This window comes from Rhinatrema bivittatum, chromosome 3 (genome assembly GCF_901001135.1).
Source record: "Rhinatrema bivittatum chromosome 3, aRhiBiv1.1, whole genome shotgun sequence".
In the NCBI taxonomy this organism is placed as follows: domain Eukaryota; kingdom Metazoa; phylum Chordata; class Amphibia; order Gymnophiona; family Rhinatrematidae; genus Rhinatrema; species Rhinatrema bivittatum.
The window spans coordinates 514161752-514179088 of record NC_042617.1 but is presented as its reverse complement, the minus strand read 5'-3'; the positions used below and the strand labels follow the sequence as shown (position 1 = coordinate 514179088).

Here is a 17337-nt window from a genome sequence, read left to right as displayed (position 1 = left end):
ATTGATACCACTCCAATACTGACTGTCTGTCACATACACAAAAGCAGGTTGACAGATTGAATTCAGTGCTTAGTAAGCACAGTGCCAATTTGCCAAGCAGAGTTAGCAGCTTGCTAGTGGCAAAAACTCTTGTCTGTCTTTCTAGGGCTATCCGTCACAGTATGTGCAAAAATGTTTCTCTCTCACATACACATGCACACACACACACACAAACACAGTGTATGCATGTGCACTGCTGATAAGAGTTCTTTTGCACACACAAACAAAAATCCGTCTAAACTGAAAAGACTAGCAAAGCTGCATTTCTCTGTACTGCAAACTGTCTGCAGATAAGCAGTGCAGGTACTGTGTGAAGTCAGACAGAGACATAAACTTCCGCTGTTCACTGCTTCTGTATCCACTGCCCTGCTCTAGTAAACAAATAGAAAGCAGTGATAGTGAGAGTACTTTGACTGCAGCAGTGAAGATTAAAAAAAAATCCTTTGCCAATGCCAAAATTCTTCTCCTTTTTTAAAGCTTTACTTTTTAAAGCTTGTCTTACCCTGTGAACTCCAATAGAGAAAATGGAGTTTCTTTGCACATACTCAGACCTTTCGGTAAAATGATGTCAGTGTCACTTGATCCAGATTCCAGCTATAGGTTAGTTTTTAAAAAATGCTTCATTTGACTGGTATTCCATCCTGCCTATTTGCCTAGGTCTCCTGCCTCGGCTCTGGTCAGGCTGCTGTAATTTATGGGCACCTTCCATTCATCTCGGGGGTCCACGAATGAAATGGAATTGGTTTTATTTGTTGCATTTTACCCATTTGTTTCAAATGAATATACATCCCTATTTGATAGCATCATTCAATCAGTTCTTCTATATGGATATATGAGTGAAGTCTGGAGTCTATACAGGAAGAATCTCAACAAACCTTCTGCGTCTCCAGTTCTGTAGCACACACTCTGCATCCACAGAAATTCCCGAACAATGGATATAAGACATTGGCCCTTAAACTCACCATACAAAAAATATATTCAAATTCTTATCTCAGCTAATTAATAGAAACACAAACACCTTCCACTGGCAGACATGTGCAGCAACACAAAAAAGACACAAAATCTATGTGGCAAACCTGCCATATCATAACAGTATTAACTCACAGGACTCAAACTGCAGCAACCCCTCACTGAGAAAGTGTAACACTGCAAATATTACTACAGCAAGATTAATATAGATCTCTACACAGACACTACATGTAGTGCATGCTAGCAGAATCCCTCAGCTCAGTAACACACACACACAGAACACAGCCATATCTAATAAAAAATAAAAATGCAGAAAATAGAAACAGAAGCATGCAGACAAAAAACTAAATGGAACCCCAAGAAGCTAGACTCTACATGTAATGCAACACCAGAGAAAGAGAAACAGATGTATTTTAGGGATGTGAATCGTGTCCTCGATCGTCTTAACGATCGATTTCGGCTGGGAGGGGGAGGGAATCGTATTGTTGCCGTTTGGGGGGACGGCAGGAGGTCCTTCCGGACCCCCGCTGGACTTTTGGCAAGTCTCGTGGGGGTCAGGAGGCCCCCCACAAGCTGGCCAAAAGTTCCTGGAGGTCCAGCGGGGGTCAGGGAGCGATTTCCCGCCGCGAATCGTTTTCGTACGGAAAATGGCGCCGGCAGGAGATCGACTGCAGGAGGTCGTTCAGCGAGGGTTCCGGCGCCTCGCTGAACGACCTCCTGCAGTCGATCTCCTGCCGGCGCCATTTTCCGTACGAAAACGATTCGCGGCGGGAAATCGCTCCCTGACCCCCGCTGGACCTCCAGGAACTTTTGGCCAGCTTGTGGGGGGCCTCCTGACCCCCACGAGACTTGCCAAAAGTTCAGCGGGGGTCCGGAAGGACCTCCTGCCGTCCAATCGTGTTCGTCTATGGCCGCTGCCATTTTTCGGCGCCATTTTGGAAAATGGCGCCGGCTGAAGACAACAAGATTCAGGAGCAGGAGCCCGTTCCGGACCGCCGCTGGACCCGCAGGTTATTTAACTCATTTGGGGGGGGGTTCGGGAGGGTGGGGGATTTAATTTAAAGGGTCGGGGGTGGGTTTTAGGGGGTTTTAGTGTGCCGGCTCACGATTCTAACGATTTATAACGATAAATCGTTAGAATCTCTATTGTATTGTGTTCCATAACGGTTTAAGACGATATTAAAATTATCGGACGATAATTTTAATCGTCCTAAAACGATTCACATCCCTAATGTATTTCCTCCTGAACTGAGCAAACACAAAGATATAAGAAATACATATCCCAACTTTGACATATTCCACACTCTAAATACTATTTTTCTACCATTGTTGTCTTAACATTTCATTTTTTTAATTGGGTTGATCCTGATTTCTCTTTTCTGTCTTCTCCTAGGGTTTTCAGGGTCAGCTTTCCATTTTCCATCTCTTCTCTCTCCTCCTGTCTTCTTCCCTTCCTTCCCTATTTCTGTCTCTAACATTGATCTTTTCCTTTCATCCTTTTCTTCATTTCTCTTCTCTCTCCATTTGTTCACAGCTAAATTTTACCCCTCCTTCTTACCCTATTTTGTTGCGATTCTGCCCGCAGCCGGAGCTATGGGCAGCCTCTCACCTCTCCTTTGTCTTCTCCTGTGGCCCAGAGGCTACCGACGCTCCTTCAGCATGGCTGGAGTTGTGTTGCTGCAGCCTATGTGACCAGGAGGCCGCTGACAACACTCCTACGTGGTCCGGAGACCGCCGATGTTACCTTGCCCCCTCTGTGGGGAAGGGCCTCCGTCCTCAGTCCATCATGCGGCAAGGAGCCGCCGTCTGGTCTCTCTTCGGCATCTGGAAGCCGTCTCCCATCTTGAGGTCTGTCCTGCGGACCATTCCTCCTCCTCTTCAGCATCTGCAGCATGGCCACTGTCCAAGGTTCTGCTCCTTCCTCCTAAGGGGCGAGGCAGTGCCTCTCTTCCTCAATTAAAGGGCCTGCGGCCGGATATGCCCCAGTCCCCACCTTCGGACTCCTCCCTGGGCATCTCCAGCAGAGCCCTATATTAGGGCTCCTCAGTCACTTCTTCCTTGCCTTGGCAAGGGGCTAGCCCTCTTTAGGACTCCTCGCTTCCTGCTACTGCCCGGCATCTCTCTTCGTCTTGGGATCCCTCATCGTCTATGTTCCTGGTCTCTTGCTGAATGTCCTTTCATCTTGTCCTGATGTCCGTCATGTCTCCAAGATCCTGATGTTCTTCTGTGATGTCCTGATGTCCGCCATGTCTCCGAGATCCTGATGTTCTTCTGAGATGTCCTGATGTCCGCCCATTGCTGTCCTGTCTGTTCCTTTGTCCTGCATCTGCCAAAGCTCTGCATTGTCCCGTCCCTGCATGGTCCGCGACCAGCCCGGTGGGGTTGTGAAGGGCACACAGTGGTCCAGTGGTCCGCGACCACCCCGGTTGTGGTGTGTAGGGTGCTCAGTGGAATAATTCCTTCCGTCGGGGCCGAGGATCTTCCACGATCTTCGCCTGTCCACGTTCATGGTTCGGAGTCCTCTTGATGTCCTTGCCTCGCTCTTCCTTGTTGCCCTTCAGTGAGTGTCCTGGGAATCCAATGGGGATGTCCTGAGCCTTCACCGTGGAGACCTGATGTTTTAGCTTACCTCTAGCTGTCTTGTCTTGAGGCCTCCAATGTCTTGGACTCTGGCTTTGCCTAGCCTCCGGCAGATTGTGCTGTCAGTGGATAACCTGAGGGCCGTCCTGGCCATTGAAGCCTCCTTTCCGTCTGAGTGAATTAGCGTGCTATCCGGATTCTACTCCATCCTGAGTTTTACTTGCCTGATTTTAGCTTGCCTTGCCATGCCATGCCATGCCTTGCCTTGCCTTGCTTTCCATGCCTGAGTCTTCATCAGCCCCAGAGTCTTCGTCTTCATCAGCCCCAGAGTCTTCGTCTTCGTCAGCTCCAGAGTCTTCGTCTTCTTCAGCTCCAGAGTCTTCGTCTTCTTCAGTTCCAGAGTCTTCGTCAGCACCTGAGTCTTCGTCTTCTTCAGCTCCAGAGTCTTCATCTTTATCAGCACCTGAGTCTTTGCCTTCTTCAGCTCCTGAGTCTTTGTCTCCTTCAGCACCTGAGTCTGTCCAGTGCCCTGGCCTTCATCCACCTCTGCCTCCTGTCCAGCCTGCTGCCTCTGCTATTACCCAGCAGCAGGTCCGAAAGGGCTTGGAGTGGTCGGAGGACTACTCAGAGACTAACCTTGCATGGTTGGCCTCCTGGAGGCCGTGCAGGTTGGCGGGGGCCTGGGCTTTCAATCTCCGCCCAGACGAGACTCCGTCTCACCTCCCTTGGCGCTTCCTCGGAGCTCCTCTCCCAGTTTGCCGAGGTCCAAGGGCACACTCTACTCGTCCCAGCGCAACATATTTAACTCTCAAGCCCTCAGTCTCTCTCTTTTTACCTTGTAACCTACCTACCAGCTTTCTATCTCCTACTCTCACTCACTCCCAAGCCCTCCCATTCCTACCTCTGTCATCTTTTTCCTCTTTCTCACCCATGCACAGTACCCACATATATTTTTACTACGTCATACCCTTTCTCCAGTCCTCTAATATAGTAACGTAGTAATCACAGCAGAAAAGGACCAGATGACCCATTTAGTCCACCCAGCAAGCTTCTTATAGTAGTATCTGCTGCTCTCTGCAGGATACCCCATGTTTCTCTCAAGGATGTTAACTGCTGCTCTGTGCAGTTACCCCCAAGCCTTATGAAAAAGATAATAATATTTACAATCCATCAAAACCAAGCAACTATGAAGCCCATAAATTACTGCTAGCAACATTTTTACTGGGTGAGAATCTTCTTGATAATTCAGACAATGCTGCTTGACATTCTTTGATTTGGGACTTGGCCATAGAAGCCATCCTGTGCTTTTTCTCTTATATCTGCATGTCACTTCTCTAGATCATTCATACCACCTATCTACCGTACCCCACCTTTCAGCCTCCTTCTCTTACCCATTTCACATACTTCCAACCCATCTAACACACAACCACTCAAACACACCAATTTGTGTAGGAGTGAGGGTGAGTCCCCCCATTGTCCCCCAAAACGCTGTTCTGCCCCCACTCTGTCTCCAAATCTCCATTCTCCAATCTAATTTCATAGTCCCTGCTCTCCCAGACTATCACCAGTCCCTGTTCCCAGTCTTCCACTGTTCTCCCCAATTCCTGTGTCCAAGCTGCACTCCCCATTTCTTGAATCTCATTCATCCCTTCCTCTCCTCCCAGTCCCTAAGTCCCTGCTCTTCTAGACCCCCACCCAGTTGCCAAGTCCCTGTTCTTCTCCTACTTTCCTCCCAGTTCCTGCTTTCCTCCAAGTTTCTGAGTCCAAGTTTCTGAGTCCTGTTCTTCCCCTGCAATCTCTGGTCTCCCAGACTCCACCCCCCCCCCCCCCCCCACATACACACACACACACACACACTCACACCAGTTCATAAGTCCCTATTCTATCTGATTTCCACTTAGACCCCCAAGTTCTTGCTCTCCATGCAGTCCCTGAGCCCCCTTCCTCCCCTGCTCTTGCCCAGCTGCATTCTTCCCCTGCTCTCCCCAAGTCATAATTCTTAACATGGTCTCCCCCCACTCCTTGAGTCCTATTCTTTCCCTTATCTCCCCTCAAGTTTGCAAGCCCCCATTCTTCCCCTGCTCTTCCCCCCTCCCCAAAATCCCTAAGTCCATGTTCTCCCACCCAGTCCCCTGTTCTCCCCAGTCCTTTTTCTTCCCCTGATTTCTCCCTCAAGTTCTTGCCCTCCCACTCACTTTTCCCCTGTACTTCCCCCTCCCCCACCAACTTCTGAGTCCCTGTTCTTCCTCAACCTCACTCTTTCCCCTCCCTAGAAACTTCTCATAAAGCTGCAGTATTGCATCCCAACCCAGTGCAGCAGCATACTCCTGTTTTTGACTTGAGGCCTCTTCTCTCCTTCCTCCTGAGGCATACTCAGTTGAAACATGAGTTGTTTGAACCACAGTGCTCGTCTATCTAAGGAGCCCTGCATGGTTCAAATATGAGATATTTGAACTACACAAGCCCTGTGCATACCTTGACAGAAATGAACCTCATTCGTAAGCCAGGGTATGTTGGAAATGATCTCAATCTCTCAAATTTATTGCTAATGCCTCACCTGTATGGAGTACATAATGATCTTAAAGCAAAGGATGGCAAATATCTTTGGTTCCCAGAGTGAGTGGTTATCCAGGTGGCTATGTAAAATAAAGGAAAAAAAAGTCATCACAACCTGGTGCATTGTAGACTATAAATAATTTGGAGTATAAGTAGAAGATAGCGGGAACAAAGTCTTCGCCTACCATGATTAATATGGTGAGGGGCAGGCATCTCTCTACCTTCTACCCAGCCCTGCATTGACATGTTTTGTGGGGTGTTAGCAGTGGTGAGTGCAATACACAGTGTGCCCTCCCCCCCCCTTCCTTTCTTTGGTTCTGTGATGTTATGGGAATTTCAAACCAAGCTAGGGCCTGAACGGCCTCTGATTTGTTTAGTCCCATGAGGCCTTGGGTTGTGTCCCTCCCCTCACCTTTCAAGCTGGCTCCTTCTTCCCCATCCTCAGTTCAAGCTCCCTCGGCTTCCGTTTCCTGCCCTCCCTCCCTTGTTCTGATTTTGTCTTTGGATTGCACTCTGTAATGTCACAGAGATAGGTGATGGGAGCTGAAGTTATTTTCAATTATAAATTGTTTTTTATATGTTGAGCAAGTAGCTCTATTCATGTACTGGGGGAGGTTAGAAAATGTTATATTGAACCAGTGATGGTCAAGATTGGTCACTGACCACACTACTGGGCCTCACATGTTGGGTCATGACAAAGAGGTCATGACAGAGGTCTGCTGGTGCAGCTTTGGAAGTTGGGTTTGGCTGGTGGTGTCCTGCTGGGTCACCAAGGCTGCATGAGGGTTGGGGAAAGAGATGCTTTGCTTTGTCCAGGCTGGGTGTGATTTACATTTTGAGGCCCGGGTCGGTCTGTGTTTCCAATCAATAAACTGCAACCTTGTTTAAATCCATTTCTTAGGGTGCTGTGTCTTTATTAAGGGTTGGGCTGGTGGGAGGGATATCAATATTTATTTATTTAGAACTTTTCTATACCGACTTTCCAGTAACAGAATTACTGATCAATTCGGTTTACAATTTGAACAATAACAACAGTGACAAGTAAATGTCTTACAAGGAACAGGAAGAAATAACTTGGAAATAAATATGTGGGTTGATTACATAAAAAGTACTATATACAAATAGTACTATATACAAATATATACAAAGCCTAAAGGTGGGTAGAGGCACTAAACAATGGCGTTGGACTGTCAAGAGGGTGGGTATTGGGATTTGGACTGCCAAGGAGTTGGAGTTGGTTAGACAAATTCTTTTGGTATTCCTTGTGGTATTTTGGGGGTATTCTTTGGGGTTTCAAAGAAGGTCCAGAGCTGAACTTGGATAGTTCTTGTGTAATTCTCTTGTTGGTTGTTTAAAATAAATTGAAGTTCTTATATAGCTTTCTTGTAGGTTGAATGAAAATAACCTTGAGGGGTCCTTGGCAGATATTATTCCGCAGGCTGATGTTATGGAAAAGCTTGATGGAAGAGCCACGTCTTAAGTTTTTTTTTTAAATAATGGGGCATTGTACTGATTTGAGTTCTGGTGGGAGACTATTCCAGAGTTTGGGACCAGCTGTGGAGAATGCTCTTTTGCTTAACGTTGATTTCATTGGTGGAGTCTGGAGGTTGTTTCTGTAGGCTTTTCTCACTGGTCTTGTAGATGTGTGGCGTTGTAAAGGGATTGTAAAGGTAATATGTCCTGTATGCCTATGTTAAAGGAATATGTTGGTTCCACTTGTCACCTTCATGAAAGTCCAAGATAAGTGGACTGACACAATGATTTCAATGAAATGTGTACCTGACATATTAAATCCCTTTATATTTTGCTGAGTGACAAGTTTGGTTTTGCATTTTGTTAAATGTTTAAGAACAGAAGGGGTAAATTTCTCCTTTCCCAAAATTATAACCCTACTAATAAGATGACAGTTTATGAGGTATCATAATGCCTGAAACAAAACATCAGGAATGAAATCTAAATCAGAACATTAAAAGTAGGATATTAATGATTTTACTTTATCTACTCACAAAATTATCTTTAAAAAAAATTTTGTTTGCTATTACTACTGCTTTAAAGCCTTGTGATGCTTGTCTCCTTGCTATATAAACTCCCAGATCTCAGATTTCTATTCAGTCTGAACCTAGCAGCAGTAGAGGCACACTGAAAAGGGTCAGGTTCTAGTAAAGTGTAACTAATGTATACACTCAGGTCTATATGCAAAAGGGTAATTTTTGGAATTACTTGGTCAAACCTCGAGGTTTCAATTTTCCACTCTACCAACCAGTAAACTTTTACCTGCATAAGATATTACCAGGTAAAACTTAGCTGGATAAAAAGAGAAGGACATTCTGAGGGCAGGGTTTAACTTTAGTCAGGTAGCACTGATATTGAACCCTGCTTGACTAAACTCAGCTGGGTAAGTCTGGTCAGAAAAATTGCTGTCCTAAAGTTAACCGGCTAATGTTACCCAGCTCACTTTAACTGGGATATTCAGCAGTAGATGCACTGCTAAAGATGAACCTCACTGTAATTACTAAGCAAGAAACATACTTGCCTACATTATTTTGGGGGTTTATATTAACAACTTGATACAAAACGCTTTCTAGTTCATTAAGGAAGGAGATAAAGATTCTTACGTAAGAACTGGTTTGATGGCATTTTTAATGTTTCCGTAAGCTGCTCGACCCAGTAATTCCCGCAGACACCGTTCAGCCAGCTCGGTTGGGCTGTCCTTCTCCTTTTCAGTGGTTTGCAGAGGAGAGGGCGAGCGGCTGAGGGAACAAAACAGGAATGCTATATCAATTTCAACACTGGCCACAGGAAGGCAATGCAGGATTCCTTTAATAAGAAAATATTTGGTTAGATCACAGACCATTCTTTTACTAAACAAATGAGTGCCTAGCAATTTCTTTTTCAATGTTACGCTACAGAAGGGCCAGCAGATGGATTTCTATGCTACAAGAGCATTTCTGATCAATGTCTCCACCCCTGTTCTCAAGTCAATCTAATACTTGCAGTCAGTTTCTGTTACTGTCATGTTCCCAGCATTAAAAATTTGTAATAGAGATTAATTAATGAGAAAGGAAGATAACAAAACCTTCATGAAAACAGAAGGACTTAACTCATTCAGTGTGAGGTTGGAAAATGCCCTTCCAGAGGAGGTAGTGAAGGCAAAAACAGTCAAAGAATTCAAAGGGGCATAAGATAAACAACGTGGATCCCTAAACGCTAGAGGACGGAAATAACAAAAGGCTGCATGGAGGAAACCCTCTTGGTGCGACAGTTACTACCCTTATTCAGAAGTATGGTGATTACTTCCCTCAACCAATAAGCCTTGAACTTTTGATGTAACTGCAACATCGCTCTCTGCTTTGATGGGAGGGGGGGGGGGGGTGGAAGAAGGGAAATTGAATTCAGACGGCAATCAACAACGGGCCCCAACTTTCACAGTCTGGGTTACTGATATGCAGACATAAGGGGAAAAGTACAGGACTCCTTCTACAGCCAAGTCCAAAAGAAAAACAAGTCAAGTAGCATTGTCTGAATTTTCAAGAAAGCTCCTCACCCAATAAAAATGTTGTTTAATCCTTAAAAGATTATTGAACATTCCACAGTTTTAAATTCCACTATTGCATTTATTAACCAAAGACCCTTTCCTCACTGATGGGCTTGTTTTCAGCATCTCATGGAACTGAATATATAGTCCTTCATCCCATGTATCTCTTCAAGCAAAGTATTCAATAAAATAGCCAGAGCACATGAAAAACACAGCTACATGTTTGTTCTAAGCTAGCATTTTCAACTGACAATAAAACAAGCAAATGCTTATTAACAGAACATGGTATGCACAAAAGAATAAAAGCATCTAAGCGGGTCTCCACAAAAATCAGTTCTTGGACATTTATTGCCTTAAAGACAAAGGCCAAGGTCTTAAGCTGTGCTCTAAAGAAACTTGGTTAACCTTGTTACTGTAAAGATTATGGCAGCTATGTACTAGATGTGCTGCAAGGTGTGCAGTATTTTCTGTGATAGCCCAAAATACAAACTATTTCAGTAAGCAGTTTTTGAGATAACATAAGTATATACTAACTTAGTGAAATCAGGTACTAAGTGAAATAATTATATACCAATGGCAGTTGATGTTGCCAAAAAAAAAGAACATTTTGCTAGGGGTGTGCATTCGTTTTGAACGCATATGTAAAACGCAACTTATATTTTTAAAAGAGAAAAAAAAGGTTTGATGCGCAACGCATCGCGACTTCCAACTTATTCAACATAGCTATGTTGAATACGTTGAACCTAAATAAACACTTAAACCCCCCACCCTCCTTAATCCCCCCCCAAGACTTACCAAAACTCCCTGGTGGTCCAGCGGGGAGTCAGGAAGCCATCCCTGCATTCCTTTGCGATTTCCTCATGGCACCGATAGCCTGTGTCACAGGGGCTGCCGGTGTCATTGGTCAGCCCCTGTCACATGGTCACTGGCGCCATCTTGTGCTCCTACCACGTGACAGGTAGGTCATGTGGCAGAAGGTCGCTCCGGGACCCCCGCTGGACCCAACCGGAACTTTTGGCCAGCTTGGGGGGGCCTCCTGACCCCCCCAAGCTGGCCAAAAGTTCCGGTTGGGTCCAACGGGGGTCCGGGAGCGGAGCAGCACGTGACGCCGGAGCGGAGCAGTACGTGACGCCGGAGTGGAGTGACGCCGACGTCACATGCTCCTCCGCGCCTCCGCTCCCGGACCCCCGTTGGACCCAACCGGAACTTTTGGCCAGCTTGGGGGGGTCAGGAGGCCCCCCAAGCTGGCCAAAAGTTCCGGTTGGGTCCAGCGGGGGTCCCGGAGCGACCTCCTGCCACATGACCTACCTGTCACGTGGTAGGAGCACAAGATGGCGCCAGTGACCATGTGACAGGGGCTGACCAATGACACCGGCAGCCCCTGTGACACAGGCTATCGGTGCCGTGAGGAAATCGCAAAGGAATGCAGGGATGGCTTCCTGACTCCCCGCTGGACCACCAGGGAGTTTTGGTAAGTCTTGGGGGGGGATTAAGGAGGGTGGGGGGTTTAAATTTTTATTTAGGGAACCGGGGAACGTATGGACAGATCCACAACTTATGGATTTCTCCATATTTCCATATTGAATGGAATCGACCCTCCACGACAACGTATCAACGATTCAACGTAAACTTTTTGTCTGCACACCTCTACATTTTGCTACTTTGATAATATGAGATTTCATTTTCAGCTTACAATAAAAAATTAGTCCTAAATTTCATATGTTAATTTGTTGGACATAGTTCATTAAGGTTTAAGGTTTATTTGTGCTTATATACCGTTGTCTCGGCGTAGCCTTCACAGCGGTTAACATAGCAATAAAATACAATAAAAGAAAATTACAAACAATAATAATAATAGAAGGTAAAATTTAACAAGTAGGAATAAAAGATATCTTAATAAAATGTGTGAAGCCATAAATATTAAACCAATAAATACTAAAAACATAAAACTTAACACTAAAAACAGTTGAAGGCCATCTGCATTCATTGCTTCTTAACTACTTAAAGAACCTCTGTCTTAGTGGCATTTAAACAGAGTTGGTTAGTAAAAAGCCAATTTCTAATCTGTTAGAAGCATTCATTAACCAACCCGATCATAGTACATCTCTCAGTCCAATGGGATAACAATCTGAATGTTGTCTGTAGACCAAGACCATCAAGCAAAGTAGCCAATGGTTTACAAATAAACATTAAAAGAAAATACAATATCATTGGAACGTATCCACTACTTTCCTTTTGGAAGAATAATCACCTAGAATGACTTGCTGAGTTCTCCCTGTATGAGAGGCTTTAATCCCTATTTCATCCATTCACCAATATTGCATGTTCTATAGTATCAAACATCACAGAGAGGTCAAATAGGATTAATAGAGATCCTAGATGTCTATCTGCAGTGCAAACAGATAATCAAAAACTGAGACTATAATAATCTCTGTATTTTGTTTGTCCCAAAAGCTAGACTGTTGTTTATCTAGCAGCTGGAACTCTTCTAACACATGATCCATTTATTCATACACTGTTCATATCACAACCTTTGCTAAGAATGTCAAAATTAGCTACTTGATGAAAATTATCTAAGTTGTTCTGATCAAACATAAGCGTTTCCAGAGTAGGCCAAACAATAGCCCTTTTCAGGGATTTTGGATAATTTGCCTCAGCCAACGATGCAAGAACAATATGCTTGATCAGTTCACAAAAATCAAGTTTAACTTCTTTGATAATCCAAGCAGAATAGGGATCCAGTACACAGAGTGTAGAATTAATATTTGCAATAACTTGTAGTACCTCATTTGAGTCTATTTGATAAAAGGTGCTCAAAACAGAAGCTCTTAGCTCAGTAAGCAGATCAAGCATTAATGCATTAACATGCAATAAAAGCACATTCATATTGGTAACACTCGTGTGAGCAGTACCAATAACACAGAAACATTTAGAAACACCTGTATGAAAAATGAATGAACTGTGTTGTATGGAAATGCATGGAAAGCAGCTCATTAACCTTAAAAAGAATTAACATGGATTACTTTCTCTCCTCCAAATCACTTTGAAAAGTGTCTTGATAATGAGACAGAAAAAGGCAGAACAAATGCAAAGTACAAGGGTGATTTTCAAAGTGCTTTATTTGCATAAGACCGAGTTTTCTGCATGCAAAACACACTTTGAAAATCAACCCAGGAGTTCTACAAGTATGCGTGAAACTCCATTTTGCATATACTTCCACTTGCAAATTAAAGTAGATATTCTGGGGTGGTGTTGGGGCAGGGAAGAGATTTAAGTTAACCAGACAAGTAATCCAGCTAACTCCTATGTTCATAGTTAGCTAACTCTGGTCATGCTGTAGAGCAGTCCTAAAGTTAGCTGGATAAACGTATCCAGCTAACTTTAAGATAGTCAGCTATATTCAATGATGCAGCTGTGCCACTGAATATCCTGTCAAAGTTAGCCAAATAAATTAATCCAGCTATTTTTGCAAATCGGCCAGTGAGTGTATAATACTTCCTAAGAGGCTTTCGTATGGAGAAGAGCTAGTGTAAGAGTGTGCTGGTGGAGGGAGCATAGTAATAACTGAAAAAGATGGTGAGGGAGATAAGATGCCCTGCATGACTTAGAACTGCAGCTCAGGTAAAATCAGGTCTTAGTTGAAATTAAAAGATGGAGTGTGAGAGAGATGAATTTAAGTTGGAAAGGTGAGGTTTACCCTATAGAGAGAGACAAAGACCATAATGCCCTCACACTAGATAGGTATTTATATCTCTATGGGAGGCCCACCTAGTAACACGAGGTGAGGTTTCGGTATTAGTATAGGGGTTACCCAGATAGAGAGTCCATCAAGCTTGGTTGAGAGAACATTGCACAAATCTCATCTTTGGGTGAGTTTCCTCACTCCGAAGGTCATCAAATCTTCACAAGAGAGCACTGTTTTGTTCATAAGTCTCACTTTGCATGTCAAAGTGGCCCCTAACCCCTACAGTAATACCTAAACTAGGTGGGCCTCCCATAGAGAAATAAATACCTATCTAGTGTAAGGGCATTAAGCTCTTGCTCTCTCTCTCTACACCCCCCCCCCCCCCCCCCCCCAGTGGTTGTAAGAGGGCCCTGATAGCTAGGCTGGCTCTCCAGGAACATGGTCTCCCCCCAGTGGTTGTATGTAGGAAATACAACAATTCTGGCATTTATCGCAAAGTGTGAAAAAGTTATCGCAATTTGCACTAAGATAGTGCTTCGCATAGGTATTAGCGCAAATTGAGTGCATTTTGATAAATCCAGACCATAGACAGCTAATTTCAGACAATTATCTTTAGGTGAATATTGAGATGAACCTAACTGGCAAGTTTCATCAAAATTTGAATGGCTAGGTTTAGGGCAGATGGATTCTCTGGCTGAAAATCAGGCACTAACCTGCTAAGTTCTCTTATTTTTTAAAAACTGCACCCCTAAAATTGAGGACTGAGATGAATATGACATATTTTATTTCCAGCTTTGTTATTCTTTTTTTTTTCTATTTTTCCCTATATGATTCACCTTGCACTTCTCCACATTATATTTCATCTGCCATATGGGTGTCTAATCTTCTAGTCACGCAAGGTCCTCCTGCAATTTATCAAAATCTGCTTGTCATTTAACTACTCTGAATAATTTTGTGTTATCTGCAAATTTGATCACCTCACTCATCATACCTCTTTCCAGATCTTTTATAAATATATTAAAAAGCACTGGTCCAAGTACAGATCACTGAGGCACATCACTGTTTACCTTTCTCCAATGTGAAAACAGACCATTTAATCCTACTCTCTGTTTCCTATCTTTTAACCAGTTTGTAATCCACAAAAAGACATCTCCTCCTATCCCATGACGTTTTAGTTTTCTCAGAAGCCTCTCATGAGGAACTTTGTCAAACTCCTTCTGAAAATCCAAATACACCACATCTACCAATTCACTTTTATCCACATGCTTATTCACTGCTTCAAAAATGTAGTAGAAGTGTGAGGCACATGCTGTCTGTGTCCTATTAAATCAAGTCTATTTATATCTTCTGTGCTCGGAATCGGCTCCAATCATACATCATGTGCTTCCCCTCTACCATGCCCCCGTCAGACTTTCTCCTCCACCTTAATGGCTCAAACAATTGATCATCTATCTCTCCTCCCAGCCTATTTCCTCTCACTTCTACCCAGAAAACCCCAAATCAAAGCCCTCCCTCAGTCTACTATCCCATCTTGCTGATCACCAGGCTAGATGCCGTCAAAAATATCTCCCTCCTCAGCCTCTGGATCCCCTTTTCTTGTCAGGAACCCCATTAGCTCCCTGGAGGCCCTTTCTCATCCACAACCCCTACAAACTCTACACTTGAACTCCAAAAGACCTCCATCTTCACTAGCAGAAGGAACCTGAAAGCCCTCCTGCCAGCACCAGTGTTCGCAGCTGAATAACACTGCCTACGTGTACTTAAGCATTAGACACAAGCTAAAGTGCAGATAGGATGCGTCATTTAGGAGTCACATCCCTCCTACCATTAAAGACGATGATCCTCCAAAATCACAGTGCAGATTCTAGAGGAACTGTGGGTGGGATGGGGGCTCCAGGAGGCCACGGTGTTTGAATCAGTGGGTCAGGAAGGGAGAATTCTTTTGGATATCAGGTTCAGGTCAGGAGGAGGACTCTTTTTGATTTACTTGACAAAATTGATAACTGGCTGAGAATTTAGTATTAAACTCAAAAGGCCCGATTTTTAATGGCACGCGCGCGTGGAAAAACAGGGGTTACGCGCATGGCTGGGCCTTGGGGGCACCGCGCGCATTTCAAAAGGGGTCCGGCCGTGCGCGTAATCCCTGTTACGTGCACAAGAGGCAGGCCTCGGCAAAGGGGCAGTCTGGGGAGCGGGAAGGGGTGGGGCTGGAGGTGCCCGGCACAGCGGCCATTTGCCACTGTGCCGGGGGAATCGCGCGCCGGCAACTTGCTACTGCTCCTTTGGAGGAGCATAAGGTAATTTAAAAAAATAGGGGTATCTAGGGTAGGGATAGGGGGCAGGTAGGAAAGGGGAAGGGAGGTTAGGGTAGAGGGTAGGGAACTGGGGAAGCCCGACAATGCATCGCCGTGCAATTTTTGCGTATCTCTGCCCTCCCCTTGCGCGCGCCACCCACGATTTTATAACATGTGCGCACCGGCACACGCATGTTATAAAATTGTGCGTCCATGTGTGAGCGCCGGGTAGCGCACGCACGTGGACACGCGGGTGTATTTTTTTTTTAATCTACCTCATTGTTTCCAAGATTACAAACTGTCAGCTTGGGAAGTTATTATTTCAAGAATGTGAAGAAATCGATTACTGCTTTGTTTTTTGGGTCCAGTTATTATTTCAAGACAGCATGAGTAAGGTACATGATCCTTCTATGTGAAGCAATTAATTTGTTATTAGAGAATTAGTCCTTTACACTGCTACATCATCACATTCAAAAATAGATAGTTTTAAAATGGTTACAACAGAAGAAGTCAAGATATCTTTTTGCAATTATTAATCTGTCCTTTTCTCCCCTGGAACTGTGTCCACCATGGCTCTTAAAGGATACTTGAATCAGCATCTTAGATAGGTTGTCTCAATTTGGAAACTCATCATTAAGCACACGTACCTTCCCTCATATTTCTTAAGAAACTTGTTATTCATCTGCTGCTAAAAACTCCCTAATTTGACCCACTTAATTTGGATAACAATAGGACAGTATCAAATAGTTCCTATTTAGCCAAATTAACTGAAAAATTTGCAGAATTCCAAAATTCTTAGTCTTTTTTTAAGGGTTCACAGTTATTAGAGCAGTTTCAGTCAGGATTTAGGCAAGGTTACAACACTGAGATTTCATTAGTAGCCTTCACTGATGATTCTTTGCATGCCTCAGTTAGAGGAAATGCTTCCCTGTTAGTTCTTTTGGCTCTCATCATGGCATGTGATAACTTGAACCATTCTATAAAGACTGAATGGCTAATGGGAATAGTTTTAAGCAATACAGTCTTATCCCTGTTTCATCTTTGCAGGAATATAAACAAATAATTCTGGAGGAGTACTATTCTCTTCATGTCCTTTGGCCTGTAGAGTTCCACAAGGCTCAGTTCTTTCCCCATTCTATTTAACCTTTATGCTTAGCTGTTAACCAATGTGTTGAAAAGACTTAAATTGAATTATCAGTTACTTGTGGACAATAAGGATGGGCAGAAGGGAAAAATGTCTTTCATTTCAAAATTAATTTTGTGGGGGGCCCAATTCATTTCTTTAGTTTCAAATCAAAAAACAATTGTTTTTTAGTTTGTTTCATTTTTTGTTTGCCATTAAAGTCAATGGGGGAAGCGTTACAGCCTAAATTGGGCTCCAAAACTGAAGTTCTCTAATCAATTGTCTCTAAAAATTGTAGGAAGAAATCAACAGAAGAGAGAAAGAATTCCATGGTACCTAGAAATACTGGGGATACAGGATAGTGGCATCAAAAGTAGACTGAATAGCCTAAGACTCCGTAGAGGGGCAAAGGGGTACCAGCATTGGCAGGAGTTCTCCAAATCATAATGAGAGGAACCATATGACTGCAAAAGTAGGAAGAACACCCCAAGGCTCCAAAAGAGGGCACCAGCAACAGTGACATGAACCCTTGATAGCATCTCAAGTGGCAAACTGG

General features: G+C 43.9%; 1 protein-coding gene across 3 annotated transcripts in view; it reads right to left on the bottom strand.

Moving 5' to 3' along the window:
• Positions 1-17337, bottom strand: part of EFR3B (EFR3 homolog B) — a 455199-nt gene that overhangs the window by 157398 nt on the left and 280464 nt on the right. For all 3 annotated transcript variants that reach the window (XM_029596199.1, XM_029596200.1, XM_029596198.1), the window contains 2 exons: positions 8760-8894; positions 6146-6224 (listed from right to left, as the gene is read on the bottom strand). In XM_029596199.1, the coding sequence (XP_029452059.1) occupies positions 6146-6224; positions 8760-8894 (214 nt within the window). The remainder of the gene's footprint in view (positions 1-6145; positions 6225-8759; positions 8895-17337) is intronic.